Source organism: Orcinus orca, chromosome X (genome assembly GCF_937001465.1).
Source record: "Orcinus orca chromosome X, mOrcOrc1.1, whole genome shotgun sequence".
Lineage (NCBI taxonomy): Eukaryota > Metazoa > Chordata > Mammalia > Artiodactyla > Delphinidae > Orcinus > Orcinus orca.
In genome coordinates, this window is record NC_064580.1 from 128,337,995 (window position 1) to 128,364,830 (window position 26,836).

The following is a 26,836-nucleotide window of genomic DNA, read 5'->3' on the forward strand; positions in this document are numbered from 1 at the left end:
GTGAGATGGGGAGGGTGGGAGGGAGGGAGACGCAAGAGGGAGGGGATATGGGTATATATGTATACGTATAACTGATTCACTTTGTCATACAGCAGAAACTAACACAACATTGTAAAGCAACTATACTCCAATAAAGATGTTAAAAAATAAATAAAATGAAATGGCCAACTTGGTTAAGTGATTTTTACCCCAATGAACAAAATTATTGCGGGCTTGAAACCAACCATATTTTATTATTTGGTTTCTGAAAATTTGGAGATCAGTAATCCTGTCTGTGGCCCTGAGGAGGGCCGGGCAGCCCAGAGGGCCCGAGTGAGCGGACACTGACTCTCATTTGGAATGAAGGGCAAGGTCACCAGACCCTCCTGGGCATCACTTCTGGGTGGATTGAGTGCCCCCTGTGGTGGACAGGGTGTAGAATGGCAATGGAAAGAGGCCAGGCCCAACGCATTCGTGCGATCGCTTGCTGGGAGCCCTCCACTAAGTCCAAGTGAAATTATACGGGAGACTCACCCAGAAAGCTGGGAAAGTATAGACTGAGCACAGTGCATTGACACATCCTGTGAAAGGCCGAACGTTGCGCACACTCCCATACTCTGAGGTTCTGGAAACTGAGCTGCTGGTGGGATGGTGTCAGCGCTTTGCTGAGGTGTAATTGACAGACAATTACTATACATATTTGAAGCACCATTGGATTAGTTCTGTCACATGTATACATCACCACAGTCCATAATGAAGATACTCATCACCTCCCAGCGTTTCCTTATGCCCGTTGGTAATCCCGCCCTCTTGCGCCTCTCCACCACCTCCAGGCGACCAGTGATCTGTTTTCTGTCAATCCTGAGTAGCTTGCATTTTCTGGAGTTTTGTATAAATGGAATCAGAGAATAGGGATTCTTTTATTTATCCATTCACCTGTTGATGGGTATTTGGGTTTTATCCAGTTTGGGGCGACCATCAATACAGTGGCTGTCAACATAAACATACAAGTGTTTGCGTGGACATACTCTTTCGTTTCTCTTAGGTTAAATACCCAGCAGTAGGATGCTTGGGTCATAAGGTGTGTTTCTTAACTTTTGAGGACGTTCCCAGGTTTTTCGAAGTAGTTGTACCATATCACATTCCATGCTGGTGTGATTTTTTAAATCCATGGCTTTCTATGGGGTTGGCAGAAGTCCGTGGCTTTTCACAGGTTCTGCATCAAATTAGACATTGGGCTTGATCCAGAAATAACCTTTGGTCTATATTATGAAACAAGATGGGAAGGAGGGGCAAATGGTGAAGGGAAAACCGAATGAGGGGGTCAGAGGTTTCGGGAAGGGAGGGGCCGGCGAAGTGCTCAGAGCCTGCTCTAGCTGCCTGCTGAAGAAACCGAAAGTTCCTGGAGAATGAGTGGACCGTTTTTCTGGGCGCCCACTTCTAGGCCCTGGAGCCCATCTGTGTGGCCATGTTATTGCCTGCTTTTGGGAACCCGTTGCAACCGGGCGGCATCCTCTTGGCCTCTAACTTGGAATGAGTTTCTTAGAAAGAGAGGGCAGTTGTGCCGTTACCTGTTTTCCACCCTTGGAGCGCTGTTTTGTAAACCCTTCTTTTTCCTGTTATTTCTTTAAAGGCTGACTGGAGAGGGGCAAGGTGGAGAGGGGGCTTGGCTGACCCCACGCCTTCTATAAGTCCCCTACCGGAGGGACAGAGACCTTTGTGCCCGGCATTGCTCTGTGGCTTTCAGGGGTTGTGTTTGGTACTTGACTTCAATGAGTAGAACTTGAGTCCAGTTCCAGGGCCCCATCCTAGCCCTTGACTTGCAGAAAGGAGTGTGTTGCAGACATTTCATATCAAAGCTCTCATCTCTGCATCTCTGAAATTTACACGACCAACACCTACGGGAGTCTTTCCCACCCTGGCGCAGTACCGTCTGGTAGGCCTGCCCTTTAGCCAAGCACGTGTGCTGGGTGCCTTTCCCATCATGCTAAGAAGAGCAATGACAGCAGTTGATCCTCTGGAGCAGACCTGCTCCTAGGGTGGCTTTAAAAGAGCACCTGATGGGTAAATTCTATTATTATTGCCGTTTACAAAGGAGGGCGCTGGGCTTCCCTGGTGGCGCAGTGGTTGGGAGTCTGCCTGCCGATGCAGGGGACACGGGTTCGTGCCCCGGTCCGGGAAGATCCCACATGCCGCGGAGCGGCTGGGCCCGTGAGCCATGGCCGCTGAGCCTGCGCATCCGGAGCCTGTGCTCCGCCACGGGAGAGGCCACAACAGTGAGAGGCCCGCGTACCGCAAAAAAACAAAACAAAACAAAGGAGGGCGCTGAGGCACGGAAAGGGTCAAGTCTTTGATCCCTGTCACATGGCCAGGGAGTGGCAGAGCTGTTCAGAAGAAAAAGAATTCGTGCAAGGACCTCCTTTTCCAGCAAGATGAAATCCAAACATGCAAGTCAGGAAGGAAAGGCACGCTGCCCTCGGACCTCCATCACCTCGCAGAGCCTGGGGAAAAATGAGCGAAAACAAGCGCCGCCCAAACTGAACTGCTCCCAAAATCCCAAACTGCAGCTTTGCTTCGTTAGTCTGTTAAAATACGGGTGCCCCGGGCTCCTCTGGGTGCCGATGGGGTCCCTTGATGCTCAGCCATTATTGCCTGGATGACCCACCCTGTTCATATTTTTCCACTAAAATAGGAACACACTCGTTCTAGAATTTCTCTGTGGCAGACATTGGCCAGGTTTGGGCCCCCACCAAGGGGATGCAGGCAGAGGAGCAGGGCTTGCCGGATAGCCTGCGAGAGCCGTCAGGGGGCTGCCTCAGCCTCTCCCTTGCCTCTCCCTCAGCGCCCTCTCCACTCCAGTTTCCATCTCAGAAAGCTGCTTCTCAGCTATTTCCCAGGAAGGACTGACTCATGATCCCGAGCTGTCTCACTCGGGAAGAATGTTGGAGTGCCCGTCGATGATCCCAGGCCATGGGCACAGCCTCTGTCCGAATGGGCCCAGCCATTCTAAATAAACAAGTAGGCCCGTTTCTGGAAACCAGACATGGAGCTCTCAGGAGAACCTCTAACTAGCCATCAAAAGGCTCATTATACCTGGGCATGGGGCACGGAGGGCTGTAGGTCATAGGATCCTTACAGCAATTGTGATGGGTGGTTTCTGAGCTCACTGGGGCCAAGCTGGTTCTCAAACCTGGAAGGGAAGATGCTTAGTACTGGGTGCTGGTGAACTTCCTCTCAAAGGCTGGGATTCTTAACTCTTTTTGTGCTATGGTTGCCCTTGGCTTTCCGGTGCAACTTATGGACCTCCGTCAAAAAGAAATAAATAAATGTTTTTAAATGCACGAAAGAAAACAATGCTATCGCAAAGGATAGCAGTCAGGTCAAAATAGTATCAAAATAGTTATTAACAAAACAAATTTGTGACATTTATAGACGTCTTTCTTAACACAGTAAATAAGATCTAGCAGTAGGTCTCATAATTACTGTAACTTCAGATTGTGATATTTGGAGATCCCTGCTACGACTGTAATGTGAAATAAAAATATCTGTGATTTCTCTTGGCGACACAGTCACAGGTTCTGTAAATATTACTGTGGTTTGTTGCCAACATTCATAATTGAAGGAAATGCTAAATTTCTGTTAGAGGTTAATGAAAATAGAAATGTAATTTTTTTCCTCATTCGAGTTTACAGACTCGCTGGGTTCTGTTCATGAGCCCTAGGTTAAGAGTCCCCTGCTAAGGCAACACTGAAACCTATTTAATTAGGTGGGATCTTTTTCCCCTGATTCCTCAGCTGAGTGAAACTGTCGACCTTAACACCTTTCTCTTGTACTGCACTTTCCTCTTACTGCCAAAGCACAAGCAGGGAACTTAGACTCCAGTCCAGCTCCCCCACTTATGAGCTGTGTGACGTTGGGTGGATTGCTGAACCTCTCTGAACATCGGTCTTCTCCTCTGCGAAACAGGGATGATAACAGGACCTATCTCCTAGTGTTGACACAAGAATTAAATGAGATAATACTTGTCAAACATCCTGGCACTGCGTTGGTCCTCCATAAAGGTCAGCTAAAATAATTATTATTATGGAAAGAATTTATCAACCAAAAGGCAGCACGTGTGGACCACTATAGCAACCTGCCTTATTCTTTGGTGATTTATCTCTTTGCTGTCTCCATGATCCCAGAATAGAACGCATAGGATACACAGACAGCAGAGGGGGCAGTGGTACAGTGGAGTTGGTTCATACTGGCTCCCCAAAGCCAACTGTTTTCAGGAAATTTACCAGCTGGTTGATATCATGTTGGTAGCTCAAAATCAGCCACAGTAAGAATATGAGAATAGTTTCAACAGAAATCATCAAGTGCTGTGACAGAGCTCTTGTTTTTCTTTGTTTTTTTTTTTAATTGGGGTATCGTTGTTTTACAGTGTTGTGTTAGTTTCTGCGTACAGCGAAGTGGAGTTCCCTGTGCTATACAGCAGTTTCTTATTAGTTATCTATTTTATACATATTAGTGTATATATGTGTGACAGAGCTTTTAATCAGAGCTATTTTTTTCCCTGGAAAGCTGCTTGTTCAACATTTACCTGCACACTACTTGGTGGGGGGTGGGGGCGATGGGAGGCCACTCTTATCACAGTGATGTGGGGCAACCTATACTGTGTCTGGGAAAAGCCTAAAACATCAGATGGGTTTGGGGGGAGAAAACTAAGTGTTTCTTGTGGTCCAAGTTAATTTCATTTTCAGTCTATTGGTTCTTCCATCTACACAGTTTTAGATCAAGGAAAGAACAGGTTTTTCTTAACGAATGTTCTCAGTTCTTGATAATTACTTCCATTTCAGCAATTCTGTAAAAGGATCTATTCTCAGATGAGGAAAAAAGAAATCTCTGTTCTCTTTATCTGCAGAGTACAATTTTTTTCTTTTTAACTTACAATCCAGTATTTCTATGTACTGGTCAGCTCTTATCTGTGAGATTCCAGTGTGTCCTTCCCATAGAGTTTTGTAAAGGCGCAGAGCAGAAAAGTGACTTGGCTGACTGTGCAGCCCTGTTAGCGTTCCTTGAGTCCAAATGTTGGCTTAGACGGTGTTTTCGGAACTCGTAAGTGGATGTTTATGTCTGCGAATGGCAGCGCAGCATGAACTGTTTTCAGATGCTTCTCTGCTAGCTTGCCACAGCCTATAAGCCATTTGTACATACTGCTCTCCACTTGTGAAATGTGCTAACACATGATGGAGAAAGGAAATACGATGGGGATGGCAAGCAAGAGAACTTAAAGCTACGGAGACGTAGAATCCGGCAGAGGAGGAGGGTGATGGAGTCGTCAGCTCCCTCCCGACCTGGCAAAGACCAGGCAGCCTCTCTTGTGGGGATGCTATGGGGTGCTCCAAAAGGGAAAGTGTACCCGTTTTCCAAAATGTCTTTTTTAAGTGTAAGTTTCACATTTAGGAATTGGGGGGAAGGGAAATGAGCATTTTATAAAGTAAGCCAGAGAAATTGGCTCCTAGAGTTGACATAGAAATGGTGTGTGGATGTGGCTGTCAGAAATTGAGCCTGACCTTGAACTTGACAGGAGTAAGCCTGAGCCTCGGAACTGGGTGTGTCCCTTCCCCTCTTGTTTGGCTAGTGTCCTGTGTGTTTTGGGCCCTGATGGGAAAGGAACTTCCTGGAGGGCGCAGAGCAGGGGCCCACCTTACATTGTTTGTCATCCAGAGACGACACTGAGGCCCAGAAAGGGCCAGGGACTGCCGAAGCCCCACAGCGAGGGAGCAGCAAAACCTTTCAAAGCCCGGCCTCCTGACTCCTAGGCCGGCTCGTAGTTCTGTCCCAGTAGAATGTCTGCAGCCTGCGTTGGTCTCTTTTGCTCTCTGTCACCCAAAAGTGTTTGCAGCCGAGTAATTTTTGAATGTTGAGACCCTTTTCAGGGTCATCCGCTGCAAGGGGGGATTCCCGGCCCCTGCTCATCACTGGTCGCTGTGTACCTGCCCCATGCCCGGCTCTCTTCTAGGGACTGGCAGATAGCATGGGCTCGTATTCTAGTCAGGAGAGACTGGACAGAAAAAGAGTCAGCGTGGCTGTCTGCGCCATGACAACATTTCACCCCACCCAACGGCTTGGCCACTGTGGCCAGGTTCCCCTCTGCCAGGACCTGGAGGGGGGTCTAGAGGAAGACAGTGCCACTAGCTAATGTTTGGTGGGGCTCACCACACGTCAGCAACTGTTTAAAGCACATTACAGATACCGTGCCTTTGATCTTCACCACAACCCTACGGGGCATATGCTATTACTATCATCTCTTTTACTGATACGGAAACAGATGCACAGAGAGGTTGAGTAACTTCCCCAAAGCCACACAGCTAATGAGCAGCAGAGCTGAGATTCAAACCCAGGCCGTTGGGCACCAGAGTCCATGCTTTAACTGCTCGGCTACTGCACTCTCAGGATGGGACAGTATCTGAAGTCACCACGTTCAAGGAAGGCCCAGGCCAGGGTCCAGCCCTAGGTCCTCCCTACTAAGGGTGAGTACCTTCACCCTGGAAAGAGCTCCGAGACAGCCAGGTGCTAGCTGGGTGTCACCAGGCCTGGCCAGTGCCCCGTTCCCCTTTCTCAGCCCAAACACCTCTGCCGGGGAAGGAAGCCCAGCCCCGTTTGCTTCACAGAATCACGATGAGGCTCTGAGGCACCAGCCAAAAGTGTATTAGCACTGACTACCCTCCACCGTCACTCTGGGTTCCAAGCTGGGGCACCAGGTTTTGCAGAGAATGGGAGACCGTTGTCATGCCGGGCGAGCTGGTTACCAGCACCGCCTGTACCAAGGAGCAGTCTTGCCAGCTGCAAGGCCATTTCAGCCTTTGGTGCGCACGGTGCCTCTTGGGTTTGGCCTCCAAGCCAGGTGGGGAGGCTCTAGCCGAGGCCGCTGTGGTGAGCAGGGGCATCGTGAGCAACAAGCTGGACCAGAGGCTGCCCAGAGGCTGTTTGTCACTGTGTCTGGGAGGCTGTCACCACTTCCCACACTGCCCTGATCTCAAGCTTGCCCTACAGACCTGCCCAGTGGGACCCTTTGCTGCCAAGGTGGCTTTCTCTGGCCCATTTCCTTCTTCCCTGGGTCCCAGGAAGCCAGCTGTCGCAAGCTGTCAGAGCCCTGGGAGCAGAAACTGCACTTCCTGACGGGAGAAGCAGGCGGGCCACAAGTGAACTGAGTCCACTTTGTATGACTGGCCTGTTTGCTTTGCACGTCACATTATTTCGAGTCAGATTTAGGGAATCAAATTTGAGTCATTAAAACCATATGATCGGGCTTCACTGGTGGCACAGTGGTTAAGAATCCACCTCTGGGCTTCCCTGGTGGCGCAGTGGTTGAGAGTCCGCCTGCTGATGCAGGGGACACGGGTTCGAGCCCTGGTCCGGGAAGATCGCACATGCCGCAGAGCAACTAAGCCCATGCAACACAACTACTGAGCCTGTGCTCTAGAGCCCACGAGCCACAACTACTGAGCCCATGTGCCACAACTACTGAAGCCTGTGTGCCTGCAGCCCGTGCTGCACAACAAGAGAAGCCACCGCAAGGAGAAGCCCACGCACCGCAAGGAAGAGTAGCCCCCGCTCGCCACAGCTAGAGAAAGTCTGTGCGCAGCAACGAAGACCCAACGTGGCCAAAAATAAATAAATAAAATTAATCAATTAAAAAAACAAAAACATAAGATCTAGAACCATATTAAAAGTCAAGGATTGAAAATGACCACACAGAATGTTCGAAAGCTAATATGATGTTAATGTGGTCATACTGATTTTCACGGAAGGAAACATAGTCACTCATAAGGAGGAGGAATTAGCAAATCAGCAGATCAGCGGCCCTGGGATGCTATTTTGTGCGACCCTGAGGCCCATGACCCGACGTCGGAACACCTCAAAACAATCCTGACTGTGAAGAAAATCCTGTTAGTTATTCACTGGGGAACAGCGTGTGAAGCTCTCCCCTGTCCTAACACTGTGTCCTCAGCCGGCGCCCTGCCCCTTCCAGGCTCTGGCTGACTCAACCATCCCCCAGGACAGAGACCCGCTCCCCGCCTCGCAGGACCACCTCCAGACTCAGCCTCTCCCCTTCCTGCATCCCTTAAGGTGGCCTGTCCTTCTCGGCCAACTCCCTGCCATTCTGCAGCCCTTTGTGTCCTGTGGCCAGTCCCTCCCCTGGTCCAGCTGTGCACCTTGTTGGCAACTAGAGCTCAGCCCAGTGGATGCGGCCTGGGTGGATGGGCTTTGCCTTAGGTCCATATGGAGCTGTGACAACCTCCGCCACTAATTTGATCTCTCCGTCTCTCATAAATAGCCTGACAAGTTTGTTTTTAATCGAACTGAATACTATTCATTGTATTCCAACTGCTATACTCATTTAGCTACCTCAGGCGTCACAAACCCAACTTTGGAATTTTTGAGGTATGCACTTGCTGGTCCCTATCTTTCTTTCTTTTTAAATTCTTTTATTGAAGTATAGTTAATTCACAATGTTGTTTTAGTTTCTGGTGTACAGCAAAGTGACCGTTATACATACATACATACATATATATATATATATATATATTCTTTTTCATATTCTTTTCCATTACACGTTTTTACAATATTCTGAGTAGAGTTCCCTGTGCTATACAGTAGGTCCTTGTTGTTTATCTATTTTATATATAGTAGTGTGTATCTGTTAATCCCAGACTCCTAATTTATCCCTCCCGCCACCTTTCCCCTTTGGTAACCAGAAGTTTGTTTTCTATGTCTGTGAGTCCGTTTCTGTTTTGTAAATAAGTTCATTTGTACATGTTTTATTAGATTCCACATATAAGTGATATCATATGATATTTGTCTTTCTCTGTCTGACTTGCTTCACTTAGTACGGTAATCTCTAGGTCCATCCATGTTGCTGTGAATGGCATTGTTTCATTCTTTTTTATGGCTGAGTAATATTCCAGGTATATATAGAGCACATCTTCTTTCTAGTTACTGCAGATGATCAGATCAGCTCTCCTACTTATTCAGGGACCTTGAGAAATCATCTGAGATGTCTTTTTGTTCCCTTGCTCCCGCTTGGCTTCTCTTGAACAGTATTTCTCAGATTCCCTCCCTTCTGTGTAAGTATCACGTGCTTCCTGTTTTGGAAATGCAGTGATTGACACTCACTGGGCGGCTTTGAGCCCAGGGCAAGTCATCGTATGCCTGCGCTGACCGCTTCGGAGTTTGTTATGGAGGTGTGGCTCTCCCCTCCCCCGGTTACCCGAGAACACTGTTCTGAAGACAGAAGGTAAAGTCAGGAAAGTGGAGAGAGGCATGAGACAGGGAAGAAGAGAAGAAACCCTGTTCCAGGAGCAAGAAACAGCCAGTTGTAAGCTCAAAGCTCCAGACCGTCTGGAGAGGCAGCAGCATCGGACAGAAGCAGCCGAGATGCATCTGAGTCAGAGGCGGAGCACAGGGGGAATGTGACCTGAGACAGAGTAGAAGGTAAAGAGACCCCGTACCCAGGGAGTCCCGCGCTCGTGAAGAGACTCATTCCCACAGAAGGAGAACCCAGGCTCTTGGGAGAAAAACTTCAGGCTTCTTTGCAGAAGAGAATGCCCTTCAACCTGGGAGTGATAGACCAGCTGGTGAGATGATTCAGCTAGACTAGAAGATGGTGATGGATGAAGGGGTTTGGGAGGCTGCCTGCTCACTGAGGACCGAGGTGAATGACAGGCCTGGGCACAGAGGGGGGGAGAGCATTCTGGAATCACGCAGAACTGCCAAAAAGAGCCATAAACCACCAGATGGGCAGCTACTTCCAAATTTCCAGAAAAGAAATTCCTTAAACTGGATAGCTTATGTGGTTCCAGCCAGCTTGCTGCGGCTCCCCGGGAAAATTGTAGAACATGTTCCTAGAGCAATTGCGAGGGAGTGGGTAGTTAGACAAGAGGCCAGCAAAAAGCGGGTCCGAAATGAAAGCAGAAGGAGCAGGTCTCCCTCAGAGCCGCCGCTGGCTCACGGGAGCAGCGCGTCCGGTTAGAATCTTCTTTTCTGCTGGAGGAGCCCCCGGGCAGGTAGGGCAGAGAAAAGCAGGCAAGTGTTTGGACCTCAGCAAAGCCTTCGGCAGCGGCAGTTGTGGAATCCTCGTTTACAGCCCAGTTACGTGATGTGTGACCAATGAAAGGAGTGAATCCAAAGGCCGTGGATCATGGATTCGTGTCCCCCCTTAGAGAGGGGAGTCTCGAGGCAGGTTTGGCCCTGACGTAGCGCCAGAGGGTGATGAGTTCTCTGTAGCGGGAAGTTAGAATCCAAAGACATCTTGACGAGCTCAAGGTTGACATGCGAGATTGAACACGGACAAATGGTAAGGTCCTATATTTGGGTCCTGAATCCATGTGTCCAAGAATAGGATGGGGGAACCTGGGTTTGAGAACAGCTTCTAGTTGACCGTGATCGTGATTCAGCAGTGAGCTGGGCCTGCCGTCAGGGTGACCATGGCCTCAGGCTGCAGCGTCTGCCATGGCCCACTGGGTGTGAAGGCGCAGTGGCTGCCGTGGCCGCCCCTGGAGCCTGGAGCTCCCCACTTCCCATCCAGCGATATACACAAGCAGAGGTCGTCAAGCTGGGGAAAGACAGGGTGATGAGCAGCTTCCAAATTACAGGCAGTGTAACCAGTGACCTCCCCGAGCTGGGACTAGAACCCAGGGCTCCTGATTCCAGCTTCAGAGCTTTGCAGTGAGCGGCTGAGTACAACCCCGCAGGCGGCATCGTAATCTGCCGCGTTCCGAATACCAAGCCTTGGGCTCATTTCATTCTGATTCTTCTGAGTGTATTGACAGATGCTTTGAGAGTTGGAAAACACTTTCATGGAAAGCAGAGACCCTATCGGCCTCTAACTTCCAGTGCCCAAGGGAAACTCAGCAGAGATCCTCTCTCATAAAAAGCAATTTCTTATATGACTATGAAATGAATTTCATGAACCACCATAGGCTTCTTAACCATTAAAAAAAAAACCTTATTAAAACAATACGTTTTGGATATGCACCAAGGTTACAGAGGTAACAGGACTTTACTGAGCCTTAACTTCGCTGCAGTACAAAATGAAAAGTTTGTCTCTTTTCTTATACCTTCTCTACGATTCTCTCATACTTGCTTAGTATAAGGAAAAAGAGGAAGGATGAATCAGTATGACACAGGCAGCTTGATTGGATGAATAAACGGATGGCTGACGGGATGAAAGAACTGCAAAGTCTTGGCACAGAAGTGTTTATTTGGAGCGTTTCTGAATTCCAAATCAACTCTGTGCACATTTGAGCATCAGGAACGGGTGATACTCCATCTGAGTCTTGAGCTCTGTGGGTCTGTAATGGTCTTAGGAATATGCCTTTTAATCTTTAGCTGTTGGAACCCTTAAACCACAGAAATATACATTTGTATTTGACCCACAATGGAGTTAGGTGGTCCTGATTTGGGTTTTGAAGAAATCAGTTTAGAAGAATACAGTAGATAAAATCAAGGAGAAACCAGAACTTCATGTTTCCTGGCTGCCTCCTCAGGTGCACAGAGCTTGAAGCAGGACTTGGTTCGTGTTCCCGAACCTTCTTCCTCCTGGTAAACTAGCACACTGCACAGGGCCCCTCCCCCCAGCCCACCCCACCCCCAGTTTTAAGCTCCAGCCAAGGGCATCGTTTTTTTTCTGACTCAGGGAAGACAGTTTTGATCAAGCAAAAATGTCCTATTTGCCCTGGTATTAGCACTTGGGCTTCTGGGTTGGAACAGTCTTTGCTTGATAAATAGGCTAACTTTGCATAGGGCTGGCCATAGACATCGACTTGTGTAGTTTGAACTGTGGAGATCCGCACTTACTTTCAACCCAAGTAGCCTACCAAAAGCATTCACGTCAGTGTTCCCCTCCAGCTCTTCTAGAAGCCGGAATCGGGCCATGTGTTCAACATTGCTCTTGCCTGTTAGATTGCATTTGTCTTTAATGCCTGCTTCTATGCATTTTGTTAACTGTGTTCTCGAAGGGAAGTGTCTGGGGACCAGTACTGAAACGCACAGCCATTTTCCCACTTTCTTCAGTAACTGGAGCCATTGTTGCCAACTTGTGATAGATAAATATCTTTGAAATTAGATTGTTTCCTCCAAAGCTGATGCTAGCAGCCTTGACTGTTTTCTTTCATTTATGAAATAATATCTAAAATATTTGCAGAGAAGGATTTCCAAGAATGGAGAGAATTTATTGCGTCAGAGTAAGTACTGAAGGCACATTTGCTCCCATCAAATGGGATTTCACATGAAATCTCTAAGTGCAACGGTAAGGTTTTTCTTATTCGAAATCCATCAGGAGAGTGGAATGTATTCAGGAAGGCAATTTTTTTTTTTTTTTTGGCTGCGTTGGGTCTTCATTGCTGCGCGCGGGCTTCTCTGTAGTTGCGGCGAGCAGGGGCTACTCTTCGTTGCGCTGCGCTGGCTTCTCATTGCAGTGGCTTCTCTTGTTGCAGAGCATGGGCTCTAGGCGCGTGGGCTTCGGTAGTTGTGGCACGTGGGCTTCAGTAGTTGTGGCTCACGGGCTCTAGGGCGCAGGCTCAGTAGTTGTGGCGCACGGGCTTCGTTGCTCTGTGGCATGTGGGATCCTCCCGGACCAGGGCTCGAACCCGTGTGCCCTGCATTGGCAGGCAGATTCTTAACCACTGCGCCACCAGGGAAGTCCCCAGGAAGGCAGTTTAAACACGAACTCTTCAGAAATCTTTTCTAGCCTAATGGTCTTTATTTAAAAAAAAAAAAAATAAAGGCTGCTCTTTTATCTCACTGCTCCTTAGGCCACTTGTTACGTACCCTCCGCTCCCCCGATATGCCTTCTTAGGTAATTTTCTCAGTTGGACCCGTCACAGTGTAGATGGAGACAGAAGGCTGGACCGTGCGTGCAGACCTCGGGGACACCTCTGTGCAATGCCCGGTGACAAGTGCCACATTTCGTAGCCGTGGCCTTCCTTGTTTCCTCCCACTTTCTTTTTAGAGCGCTCTGGACTCTGAGGTTGCTGAATTCTTGAGCCTTGTCCTAATTCATGATGCAGGGCTCTGATCCCCAGATGGCCTTGTTTAGAATCTGGGGGCGGGGGTCACACGAGTGTTTGGTTGAATGTGGAAAGAGGGGACCCCAAACTCTGCCCGGCCCCACTAGGATTCCGAAGGCGGCTGAGGGTCTTTCCAACAGCCGCTGAAGGGAAGTCTGTACGCTCCGGCTGGGGACTCATAGTAGGTGGAGACCCATTGAGGCGGCGCCAGCCGGCAGGGCTCATAGGGTCACCCAGGCCGGACTCTTTCGTCTGTTGAAAGAAAGTGAACCCCGGAGAGGTGAAGCGGCGCGCTCATCGTCCTTGGCAGGGGGAGGCAGCAACCTCAGTGCTGCCGACACTTTGAAGAGAGGCGGGGTCGCTGGACGGCCTGGGAGGCGGCCTCAGATATTAATTAGGCTCCTTGGGTCAGTACCTTTTAGAATGTGGACCAGAGGGCGAGCGTTAGCTGGGGCGCCTGTGTCCAGCCCAGCCCACCGCAATCTCGGGAGTCAGTGAACCTGACGTGTGGCGTCAACTCTCCCTGCCCATCGTTCCTCATCCAAGGATCTGCCTCATTCCAGTCTCTGCCTTGATTTCCCTCTCTGCTCACGAAGAGGGTTACCTTACAATCTCTAGTTTGCCTCCCAAAACTAAGATTCTAGGACTCTAACCAAGCGTCACTATAACGGGGCGGGGGACAAAAGGGACTGCTTCCTTTTGTTCAGTTCATTTGCTCAGAGGTGCTGAAAGGGGCTGTCTTCCCCCAGAGCCGCTGTCACAGGGACTTTCAGGTTCAAGTTATCATCTGACCCTCATACGGTACACGTGAAAGGCGAAGAGCAAAGGGCATCAGCCCTGCTTTGCAGACGAGGAATCTGAGGGTCAGAGAGTCAATGATTGGTTTAAGATGTAAGTGCAAGCCAGGTCGCCTGGCTCCGGTGTTCAGCCCACAGTTTCTCCCAGGTCACCAGCTACAGACGCTTTGCAAACCTTCACGCGCCTGCTTCGGCCTGCTGTGACAGCTGGCATCAGGGCCCAAGTGGCACACGTTGATAAGTTGTTTGTACACGCTGAAGCTATTGCGTGCCGAAATTGCCACAAAACCAAGCCACTTCCTCCCTAGCCCAGCATCTCCAGTTACTGTACGATAAGTCTAAGGACAGCGTTGTTTAAAAAATCATTTCGAGGGGAAAAGAATCTTGCTTTCATATCTGCCTCAGGGCCACAGCTGAGGGGAGAGCAGGGGCAGGAAGGGAGGCGAGCACCTTAGGTTCTCTCCTCTCTGCTGGCGGTGCCGGAGCCGCCCGAGGGCTGCTGAGCAGAAGCCCAGCTGGATGGCAGGGTAGAGGGGCCAGGCACCCACTGATGGAGACATCCCCCACTTAGAAAGGGAGCCTTTCCCCCTGGGCCTCTAGTGCTTGAATACTTTCTAGGACAGAGAGAGAGAGAGAGAGAGAGAGAGAGAGTCTCTGTCTGTCTGTGCCTGTCTTTGTGTGTCTCTGTATGTGTGTGCCCGTGTGTATCTGTCTGCATGCTTGTGTGTGTCTGTGTGTGCCTCTGTATTTGTATGTCTTTGTGTCTGTGTGCATGTCTCTGTCTGTGTGCACGTGTGTGTCTATCTGTATGTGCGTTGGTGTGTACATGTGTGACTGTGTGCATCTGTGTCTGTGTGCGTACCACCGTGTGAGTGGCGTGGTTTGGCCCTGCAGAGGACACCGGGACAGTTTCCTGACGCCCACCCACCCCCAGGCCAACCGCAACCTTGGTGATCAGCTGTGAGGAAGCTTAGGGGAACTCGGCTTGTGGGCATTCAGCACACAGGAAAGCCAGCACCTAGAAGGGCCGTCTGGACTACCACTTTAAATCCCAGGGCTCTTTCAATTTTCAAAGCACATGATGTCCGGAACAGAAAAAGATGATGCTGAACAAGTTCAGGGAGAAATGAGGTCTTGACGAAACTTGGCCTCACATCACCTTGAGGCTGTTTCTGCTGCAGTCGATCACGTGACAAGATCAGCATTGTTAACCCTGCTGTAAGGCTGTCTCAGTCTGCCCTCATTTCTGTGTGTCCCCAAGTTCCAGAAAACTCTGTTCTCTGCTTGTTGTCATGGATGGACACTGTGTGCTGCTCGGTCTTAGAGTCGAATCCGTTTCCGGGCAGGGCCAGCTGGAGACACAGTGATCCCAGCTGACTTGTTGGTTTGGGCAAGTCTTGTCTCCTTAAAGCAGGATTCTGCAGTCCGAGCCCACTGTATGAGATCGCAGAACATTTGTACTTGCCAGGAACCCCCAGCCCCAAGCTGATTCATCACTGAGTGGCATGGGACGGTCAGGGGAGTGTGTGGCGGACAGGCATTTGTAACCTCAGTGGCGTGACATCCCAAATCCGAAAGGAGGGGGACTCGGGAGGTCCCTGGCAGTGGCAGCAGCGATGTCAAAATTCAAGTCAACCAGATCTTGAGGTATTATTTCCAAACCAACTTTGTAAGTTGTTTATCGATGACGTGGGTCACTAGGGAAAGGTTGCGGCACCACTGTGTCATTAAGGGAAGAAAAGGCCTGTTGACACCCCATTTCAAAAGGAGCTAGTCCTGCTAAGAGTGCAGGATACAAACATTTTTTTTCTCCCCAAACTTAAAAGATGTGGCTTCATCGTTTCTCTGAAAGGAACAACTTTCTAAAACCCCAAGTTAGATTAAGGAGTGATAATAATTTGGGCTTTATTTAAAAAGCTTAATTAGTATATAATTTACATACCATATAATTCACTCTTTGAAAGTATACAATTCAATGTGTTTCACTGTTTTGACTTGTCTGTTCTGGACATTTCATATAAATGAAAGCATACGTCATGTGGTCTTTTGCGCCTGGCATCTTTCACTTGGCATGATGTTGTCAGGGCTCATCCATGTTGTAGCGTGTACCAGTACTTCATGACTTTTTATGGCTGCGTAATACTCCATTGTATGGAGAGACCACATTTTGCTTATCCAGTCACCAGCTGATGGACATTTGGGTTGTTTCCACCTCTTGGCTATCATGAATAGCGCTTCTGTGAACAGTCATGTACAAGCTTTGGTGTAGACATGTTTTCACTTCTCTTGGATATATACCCGAGAGCGGAATTGCTGGCCCATATGGCTATTCTATGTTTAACTTATTCTGGAACTGCCAAGCTGCTTTCCAGAATGGCTGCACCATTTACATTCCCACCAGCAATATGTGACGGTTCCAATTTCTCCACATCACTTTGGGCTTTTTCAAGTCAACTTTTACAAATGGAAAGTGGTGTGTTTTAGAATATTGTATTTATTAACACAAGGCTATAATTATATGCCTTGTGGCTCTTGAATACCGTCAAAGCGGTCCTTTCAAACGCACAGAAATATTGAACAATGTGTTACGCCTTCCTGAGGACACATGGGCTCCAACCCAACGAGTCACCAAGGCTCTAGGCTGAGGGTCACGAGTCACCAAGGCTCTAGGCTGAGGGACTCCTTCAAATGGTTCTAGGGCAGCCGCCACCCAAGCTTGAATCCGTTCACACGCAGTGGTAGCTGTTAGACTTCTGTACAGAACTTTGTGTTTTACACATGAAGAAACTCACTCTTCAAGGTTAAGCAGCTTTCCCAGAGCCCCATAACTCATGATCTAGAAGCCAGCCTTCCTGCTTCACGGCCTCTCCTTGGGCTCCGAGGCCCTGAGTCTCCTAACATCTAGAAGGCCGGCCTTCTTCACTCTCGACCCGCCTGTCTCCAGCCTGGGCTCTGCCTGCCTCTCCCAGGACTGGCTCCCGCTGGACCAGGGCATCTCACTTGACTCCTTACACCTTCACACCAAGATTGCTCGTGGCAGATCGAGATTAGCAGCATCCAGTTCCTTTCGAGCGGGGTCACGTGCTGCGATTACAGCCCAAAGTGCCCACGACTGACGGCAGTGAGTTTCTGGATCTGTTCCCCACGAGGCGTCCTCTGCTGGAGGTTTGGACGGTAGTAGTGGCCTTAGCCTCCTGGCCTGTATTCAGCCCGCCATCAGGCCGTGTGACTCTGCACTAGAGGTCCCTCCTTCCCATTGCTTCCTTTCGCTTTCCACGTGGCCCTGCAGCCCAGTTTTGTCTACAAAAGTTTGTGATGCGTGCTCCACTTCAGAGCTGCTTGGGATCAGAGGATTCCCGGCTGCAGCTTCATGGGGCGGACAGGGTAATAACGGTCCAGAATAGGGCGTTCTCTAAGTGCCGAGAGCCAAAGCCAGCCCTGGGCTCAGAACGCTCTAGCTCCTAGTAATCCAAACAAGAGAGGATCCTTCACAGCCAGAGAGTAAACAAGCCCCAGAGCCCCCGGAGGGAGCCCTCCCTGGCACAGGCCAGCCCTCAGTGGCATCCACGCCTTTGCTATAGAAAGATTTTTATCCCCAGTGTATGAGTTCGCTAGGGCTGCCATGGGAAAGTTCCACAGACTGGGTGGTTTAAACCGTAGACAAGAATTTTCTCACGGTCTTGGAAGGTAAAGTCTGAGATCAAGGTGTCAGGAGGACTGTTCCTTGGTGTATGACAGCATAACTCCAGTCTTCACGTGGCCTTTGCCTGTGTGCGTGCCCCTGTGTCCAAATTTCCCCTTTTTATAAGGACACCCGTCATACCGAATTAGGGGCCCACCCTACTCCAGTATGACCTCATCTTAACCAGTCACATCTGCAATGACCCTATTTCCAAATAAGGTCTCATTCTGAAATACTGAAGGTTAGGACTTCAACACATGAATGGGGAGGGGGAGACACAATTCAACGTTAACACCAGTGTACACGTCTGAAGACAGATTTGAATTATTTTGCCATCGACATTACCTTCACCCGACTAGATGGGTTCGATTCCTCTGTAAGCCCATTTGAAGTCCAGCGATCTTTTGGCTTTTTCTTTGGTTTGGAAGCTAAATTTCACCCTTGAGAAAATGAGGACCTAATATCCAATGTCTTCTATCCTGACCAAGACTATGCCCAACAAGCCAGAGACCCAGGACGGGACATCGTGGTCTCAGAGACTCCTTTGGCAGCGGCTGAGCAGGACCTGTCTCGTCACCTCATCTGGGGAGCGCAGAGGAAGAAGCAGCTAAGATGGGGGACGCACTCGGGGATGTGGGGCGCACCCAGCTTGGCTTCAATATGCAGCTCACCTTTATACCTTCCAGTCTGAAGCCCGAGGCTCTTTCTGCTGCTTAGTTCCTGGGGGGCAGGGGACTGGGACTCTTTTGCACATGGAAAGGTTTCAGTCCTTCAGGGTTGCTCCATCCTCACGCTCGGCTCGCCTCCTTGCCAAGTGCCTCTGATTCGGTTCTTCGTTTCCTTGCTCTGCATGACCAGACTCGGGGGGCAACAACGTAGATCTGACCCCGACTGGCACTTTGACGTGGACATCAGGCATCTGGCAGAGTCACAGGTCTGGGCAGCAAGAGGTCCAGTAGTAGAGGCTTTGGCTAAGATGGAGAGGGGTGAGCCAGTGATAACCCTGGGGGCCCTCGGGTGCCTCCAGAGCCCAGGCTGACGGGGCAAGAGAGACTGCCCTCAGGCCTCTGCTCCGAACCTGAAGTGTGAGTACAGCCCTCACCCACCGCGCTCCCCACATGAACAGGCTCCAGAGCCCCAGAGCAAAGCCTCTCCCTGGAGCATCGACTTACCTGATGATGGGTGGCGGGGGGTGGGGGCATTTTCTTTCTGTATTAAACCTGACACGGATATAGCAAACTGAATTCACATGGACGTCTGAGGGTGAAATCCAAAGTGTGTACGGCAGATGATTTGGGGGTTCATCCACAGTCCTGGATTGTGCTTGGGGGAGAAACATTGCTGAGGATCGGTTTCTTTTTATGGGGGATATAGGCTTCCTGTTCAGGTGTTCGTGGATGCTTCTGGGGGGGGGTGGGAAGGTAGCACACCCCTGCTGTGGCAGGAAGGTCTGCCCAAGGGCTGTTTCCCAGGCCCAGATTCATCTCCAGGGAAAGAGGAAACGATATCATGGCCACAGAGTCTGGCGTGCCGACGGCAGGAGACGCCTTCTGACTTGGACCAAACAAAGTCAATTTCCAGGCAAGGAACTCTCACCTGCGTTTCCGCTGTTGGCCACGCTCTCCAGCCCTGGGCCCAGCCAGTATCCAAACTCGGCGATGCGGTGCTGAGTCAGTAGGCTGCTCCTGCAGACCAGAGCATCAGGCCTTTATCCTCGGAGCTCTGGCTGCTACCTCTACCTGTCCTCTCTACATTGGCTGCTGGGAACCGCAAAGGGGCGGGTCAAGAAATCAGTAGAGTGGAGTCTTTAAGAGCCAAAGCGGCGTTTTCTTTTTTTAATTTTGCCTTTTTTTCCTTGGAGCTAAACGGGTAGCTTGTTTGGTATTGGTAGGTTTTGTGTTGCCAGTGCTAAAATGAGATCTGGGCCTCCATCCCTCACAGGCTCGAGATGCTGGGCCAGGGAGTTAGTGACGCTTCAGCAGCAAATGAGGTCTCCTTTTTCCATCTTTATTTGGGTGCACTGTATATTATATGACATTTTGTCCTCGTTAGGGTGTCTAGTTTTTGAGTGTGGTCACAGCTGAGGCCTTGGGCTTGGCCCCTGAAACACTCAACAAAGATTTGGGTGGGACTTGTATTTTCAAGAATAAAAAGGTCTGCACAAACTTCTGTACATTGCTTGAGAAAAGAATGCCACTTGGGGGCTCCCCTGGTGGCGCAGTGCTTAAGAATCTGCCTGCCAGTGCAGGGGACACGGGTTCGAGCCCTGGTCCGGGAAGATCCCACATGCCGTGGAGCAACTAAGCCCATGCGTCACAACTACTGAGCCTATGCTTTAGAGCCCAAGAGCTACAACTACTGAAGCCCATGCGCCTAGAACCCGTGCTCTGCAACAAAAGAAGACACTGCAACAAGAAGCCCATGCACCACAATGAAGAGTACCCCCACCCCGCTCCCCGCAACTAGAGAAAACCCACGCATGAACGAAGACCCAAGGCAGCCAAAAATAAATACATAAGTAACTTTTTAAAAAATGCTACCTTGTACGTGCCCCAGAAGCAATAAGAAGAATGTGTCCCCGTGGGTCTGGACACTGAAATCTTTTTTGAATAGAAGTTAGCTATTCTTTTATGAAATAATTATAGATTCACTGGAAGTTGCAAACAGGGTACAGAGAGGCCCTGGATTGTATCAAAACCAGAAAATTGATATTGCTGCAGGTTTTTCTGAGGACATAAATTTTCATTTCTCTGGAATAAAGGCCCTAGAGTGCAAGTGCTGTGTCATCCTACAGCTGCGTGGCTAGTTTTACATTTCCCACCAGCAGTGAGTGGTCCAGTTTCTCCACTTTCTGACCAGCTTTTGGTGTTCCCACTGCTGTTTATTTTAGCCATTCTGATAGGTAAGTAGTGGTATCTCATTGTGGCTTTAATTTGCAATTCTCTAATGGTTAATGATACTGAACATCTTTGTATGTGCTTTTTTGCCTTCCGTAGAAACTCTTCAGTGGAATGTCTTTTCATGTCTTTCTCCCATTTTCTAATTGGGTAGTTTGTTTTCCTACTGTTGAGTTTTTGAGATTCTTTATATATTCTAGATACTACTCCTTTATCAGATAGGAGGTTTGCAGATATTTTCTCCTAGTCGTGTTTTTCATCCTATTCACAGGGTCTTTCACAGAGCAAAAGATCTTACTTTTGATAAGGTCTAATTTATCAATATTTCCTTTTATGAGTCACACTTTTGCTGTCAAGTCTAAGAAAGAACTTTTTGCCTAGCTCTACATCCCGAAGATTTTCTCCTACCTTTTTCTAAAACTTACGTAATTTTACACATTTAACTATATGGTCCATTTTGAGTTAACTTTTGTGTAAGGTATGAGGTTGAGTTTGAAGTTCATTTTTTGCCTATAGATGTTCAGTTCTTCCAGAACCATGTGTTGAAAATGCTACCATTCCTGCACTGAATTGCTTTTGCATTTTTGTCAAAAATCAGTTGGGCATATTTGTGTGGGTCTATTTCTGGAATCTCTGTTCTGTTCCAGTAATCTATGTGTCTGTCCCTCTGCCAACACCACACCATCTTCTCTAATGCAGTCATATGATAAGTCTTGAAACCGGGTAGGTTGATTCCTTCCACTTGATTCTTCTTTGTCAAAATTGTTTCAGCTCTTCTACTTCCTTTGCAATTTCCATAAAATTTTAGAATAATTTTGTCTATATCTGCAAAAAATCGTGCTGGGATTTTGATAGGAATTGGTTACAGCTGTATATCAATTTGAGAAAAATTGACATCTTTAGAATGTTGAGCCTTTCATTCTGTGAACACAGAGTATCCCTCCATTCGTTTAGATCATCTTTGATCTTTCATGAGTGTTGCATAGCTTTTAGCATGCAAATTCTGTGCGTGTTTTGCTTGGCTTTCACCTAAGAAGTTTTTGAGCAATAGTAAGCGGCATCGTATTTTTAACTCCAGCGCCCATGTGTTAATTGCTGGTATTTATAAGTGCAATTGATTTTTTAAATTTATTTATTTATTTTGGCTGCGCGCGGGTTTTCTCTAGTTGCAGCAAGCGGGGGCTACTCTTCGTTGCAGTGCACGGCTTCCCACGGCAGTGGCTTCTCTTGTTGTGGAGCACGGGCTCTAGGTGTGTGGGTTTCAGTAGTTGCAGCACGTGGGCTCAGTAGTTGTGGCTCACGGGCTCTAGGGCGGAGGCTCAGTAGTTGTGGCGCACGGGCTTAGTTGCTCTGCAGCATGTGGGATCTTCCCAGACCAGGGATCGAATCTGTGTCCCCCGCATTGGCAGGCGGATTCTTAACCACTGCGCCACCAGGGAAGTCCCAGAGCAATTGATTTTTTTGTTTGTTTGTTTTGTTTTTTTTGGTGGTACGCGGGCTTCTCACTGTTGTGGCCTCTCCCATTGCGGAGCACAGGCTCCGGACGCGCAGGCCCAGCAGCCATGGCTCACGGGCCCAGCCGCTCCGCGGCATGTGGGATCTTCCTGGACCGGGACGCAAACCCGTGTCCCCTGCATCGGCAGGCGGACTCTCAACCACTGAGCCACCAGGGAAGCCCGCAATTGATTTTTATATGTTGATCTTGTATCCTGAGAACTTCCTGAACTTACATTTAAGTTCCAGGAGTTACTTTGTAAATTTGTTAAGATTTCCACGTAGACAATCATATCACCTATAAGTATAGTTTTGCTTCTAATATGTATGCCTTTTATTAGTTCTCTTGCCTTAATGAACTAGCTAGAACTTCCAGTACTGTGTTTTTGTTTTATTGAGATATATTTGACACACAACATGGTGTAAGTTTAAGATGTACAACATACCGATTTGATACAAGCAGTGAAGAGAGCAGATATCCTTGCCTTGTTACCAATCGTGGAGGGAAAGCATTCAGTCTTTAATCATTAAGTGTGAAGTTAGCTGTAGATATATTGTAGATGTTCTTTATCAAGTTGAGGAAGTTCCCCTCTAATTCTGGTTTTCTGAGAGTTTTCATCGTGAATGGGTGTTGAATTTTGTGAAGTCCGTTTTCTGCATCACATAATACGGTCATATGATTTTAATTGAACTTGTGGTTTTGAGATAATTGTAGATTCACATGCAGGTGTAAGAAATAATGCAAATAGGGCTTCCCTGGTGGCACAGTGGTTGAGAATCTGCTTGCTAATGCAGGGGACATGGGTTCGAGCCCCAGTCTGGGAGGATCCCACATGCCGCGGAGCAACTAGGCCCGTGAGCCACAACTACTGAGCCTGTGCGTCTGGAGCCTGTGCTCCACAACAAGAGAGGCCACGATAATGAGAGGCCCGTGCACCGCGATGAAGAGTGGCCCCCACTTGCCACAACTAGAGAAAGCCCTTGCCCAGAAATGAAGAACCAACACAGCAAAAATAAATAAATTAATTAATAAACTCCTACCCCCAACATCTTATTTTTAAAAAACAAAGAAAGAATGCAAATAGATCCCATGTACCCTTTAGCCAGCTTCGCCTAATGATAACATCTTGCAAAACTGTAGTATAATATCACAAGCAGGATGCTGAATGGGTACAGTCAAGGTACAGAACATTTCCATCTCCACATGAATCCCTCATTTTGCCCGTTTATGGACACATCCACTTCCTTCCCACACCAACCTCCTCCTTACCCTTTGGCAATGTCTAATCAGTCCATTTCTATAGTTTTGTCATTTTAAGAATTATATAAATGGAATCACACAGTATGTAAGTTTGGGGGGTTGCCTTTTTTTTTTCACTCAGCGTAATTCTCTGCAGATTCATCCAGGTCATTATATATATATCAACAGTCGTGTCTTTTTTTTGCTGAGGAGTGTACCATGGTATACAGGTGCCAGTTTGTTTAATCCTTCGTTCATTGAAAGATTTCTGGGTTGTTTCCAGTTTGGGGCTATCATGAATAAATCTACTATAAACACTTGTTTACAAATTTTTGTATGCCTACAAGTTTTCATTCCTGTGGGATAAATACCCAGTAGTGCAATTGCTGGGTCATGTAGGAGCTGCATGTTCGGTTTTTAAGAAAGTACCAGTTTTCATTCCCTCCAACAATGTATGAGTAATCCAGTTTCTCCCATTGTTGCCAGTATTTGGTGGTATTGATTTTTTTTAAATGAAGGTGAAATTCACGTAACAATTCAGCGGCATCAGTACATCCACAATGTACTAAGCCATCATGTATTACTTCAACTTCTGAAAAATTTGGTAGATTGTTTTATAGTCCAAAATATGTCTATCTTGGTATGTATTTCTTGGATGCTTGAAAAGAATGTAAATTTTCCTGTTTCTTGGTGGAGTGTTCTATAAATGTCAATTAGATCCTATTAGATGGTGGTGGTGTTGTGTTCTATATCTTGCTGATTTTCTGTCTAATTGTTCTATCAACTATTGAGAGAGGACATTGAAGTCTCCACTATAAATGTAAATTTCTCCTTTCAGTTATGTTAATTTTTGCTCCATATATCATGTAGCTCTGTGGTTTGGTGCATACACATTTAGGATTACTTTTTCTTCTTGGTAGATTGACCCTTTTTCCGTAATGTAATGCCCCTCTCTGTGCCTGGTAATTTTCTTTGTTCTGAAGTTACTTTATCTGGTATTACTAGAGCCACCCCTGCTCCTTTTTGTTTTAATTAACAATTGCGTGTTTTTTCATCCTTTTACTTTCTACATGCCCGTATCATTATATTTGAGGTGAGCATCTTGCAGACATCATATAGTTGGCTTATGTTTTTTTATTGACTGTCAATTTCTGTCTTTTAATAGGTGTATTTAGATCCTTTTCACTTAATGTACTTATTGATGTTAGTGCTTAATTCTGCCAATTTATTTTTAATTTCTGTTTGCTCTCTATTTTTGTTTCTCTATTTTCTTTTTCCTGTCTTCCTGTGGGTGACCTGAATATTTTTTAGAGTTCCATTTGATGATTCATGTACAGTGTTTTGCATGTTTCTTTTCGTATACCATTTTTCTTGCTGGCTCTAGGTATTACATCGTATATAAATAACTTATAAGCATCTACTGATGTCAACATTTTACCAGTTCAAGTGAAGTATAGAAACCTTACCTCTCTTTCCACTGCTTTACCACCCTCCTCTGTTTATAATGTAATCGTTAACTATTTCTCCCACATACATTTAGAACCACAGCACGCACTGTTATAATTGGTGCTTCAACGCCAAACATAATTTAGAAAACTTGAAAGGAAAAGGAAAGTCTATTCTATTTACCCATATTTTTTCTCTTTCCATTGTTCTTTCTTCCTTGGTGATGTCCAGAATTTCTTCTTTTATCATTTCCTTTCCGTTCAGAGAACTTCCTTTAGTCATTCTCTTAGGAGAGGTCTGTTGTTAACAAAGTCTTTTAGTTTTCCTTTTTAGTTTCCCTTCATCTAAGAATGTCTTGATTCCCCTTCCATACCTGAAGCATATCTCTCAGCACTTATTTAGATCTTCTGTTTTAGCTGACTTCCTCTGACAATGCTCTGGCAGGGAAAGGGGGAGCACACTCTCTTATTTCTGCCAGGTAGCTATAGAAATCCAGGTTCCCCACTTAGCCTTCCTTGACACCGGGGAGGTTGGGGCTTCTCATTACTGCTGGGCAGTGGTGACAGTTCCAGCTCCCCACTGGGCTTCCACTAATGCCACCCTGGCTGGGATAGGTAGGAGTGCCTCATTACTGTTCCCCATGTGATCTCCACTGACACTGGAAGGGATGGGATGTGGACCTATTACCACTGTGCCAGGGGCAAAGGTCCTGGCTCTCTGTGAGGTCTCTTCTAACACCACCCTAGCAGGGACAGGGAGAGATGACTCATTACCGCTCTGTGGGAGTGGATTCTAGGTCCCCAGCTGGCCTTTACTGATGGGGCTGGGTGGGAACACCCTTTTTTCTATGGTGTTTAGCTGAATTAGAGTGGTTCTTGTATAAAAGTTTTCGGTCTTGGGAGGCTGCCCCTCTCCCAGTCCTTTGGCTTTTGCTGGAGCCTTTTTGTCTCTGTTCACTGGCACTTTGGATTGTTGGCTTCCGGTCCTGATCTGGGATCTATGAGGCAGAATGAAAACCCAGGGAGCTCGCCACCGCGGTGTTCCTTAGGGCCCAAGGTCCCTATCCAGCCTGCTTTCTTCTCTCCACCTTTCAGGGTCTTCTTATGTTTGTTTTATATGTAATGTCCAGAGGTTTCGGTTGTACTCAGTGGGAGAATGGGGAAAGTACTTCTCCATTTTTCCAGAGCCAGGCATCTGGACATGGAAATTTTAGATCTGGTTTTGTACTGCCAAGTAGATCTATGGGAAGGAGAGCTTCCCTCGCATATGAATGTCTTAGCAGAGCTCCTATTCCACGTCTACATTGTGAGAACAAAAAGAAATGAAACAAAACAAAACGAAAAAAGTCCGCTGTACCTGGGTTTGCACGTGTCCGCTCATCTGTCATGGAGGGCGTAAATTGGGGCAGCCGTGATGGCAGCCAGCTCGGTTAGTTTTTTGTAAACCAGTGCACCAGGTTTTCATGAGCCCCTTCCGACGTCCATTGCTTCTTTCCATTGACTGTCAGGTTATGACCTGTCAGCTCACTTGGCTGGGTGCTAACGGGCAGAGTGGAGAGTTGCTCCTTCTATGGGCCAAAGGCTTCAGTAGAGCTGAAGGGGCAATAAGCCATCACGTGATCCAACCGCCATGGTTTTCATATTAAAAAAAAAAAAAAAAAAAAAAACCTGTGTCAGAAAACAGAAAAGCCTTTCCCCAGATCTCACTGCGTACCACACAAGCAAAGCCAGACCCAGGAGCCCCATTCCCTGCCTTTAAGCCCGCTGTTATTTAAGGTACATTGGGCTGCTTCTCCACCCATCCCTCAGCTCTCCAGTGAACTTCACTCTGCCCCATGGCCAGGGACTGCGGTCTCATCCCAGCCAAGTGCCTCCCAGAGGTGCCCTTCATCCCTGGAGGTGGGAGGGGCTCCATGAGGGTGGTGGGGTGGGAAGAGAGACAGGAAAATGAACGTGGCTGACTCCACCTAAACCTGTCCTCAGAATGCAAGTCTGTGATTCACGGGGTCAATGGTCTCATCTTCATATCTGAAAGACAGTGTACTTTTTGTCTCCCTAAGCCCTGTGTCTAGGTCGTTTGCGAAGCGCCTTGGAGAGTCAAGAATAAAATTGCAGGTCAAACAATGGATGACTGGAAAAGTCGGCTTGTAATCAAGAGCATGCTTCCCCATTTCGCCATGGTGGGAAATCGTCAGGAGCCCAGAAAGCTCCAGGAATCGGTCAGACAATGGGCTATCGGGGGGG

At 47.8% G+C, this 26,836-nt stretch overlaps 1 protein-coding gene across 3 annotated transcripts in view; it reads left to right on the forward strand.

Moving 5' to 3' along the window:
* The window catches only part of MAMLD1 (mastermind like domain containing 1), a 118,462-nt gene that overhangs the window by 30,108 nt on the left and 61,518 nt on the right, over window positions 1-26,836 (forward strand). For all 3 annotated transcript variants that reach the window (XM_033413560.2, XM_049704995.1, XM_049704994.1), the window contains exon 2: window positions 26,653-26,811. In XM_033413560.2, coding sequence (XP_033269451.1) covers window positions 26,716-26,811 — 96 coding nt within the window. In that variant the 5' untranslated portion in view covers window positions 26,653-26,715. The remainder of the gene's footprint in view (window positions 1-26,652; window positions 26,812-26,836) is intronic.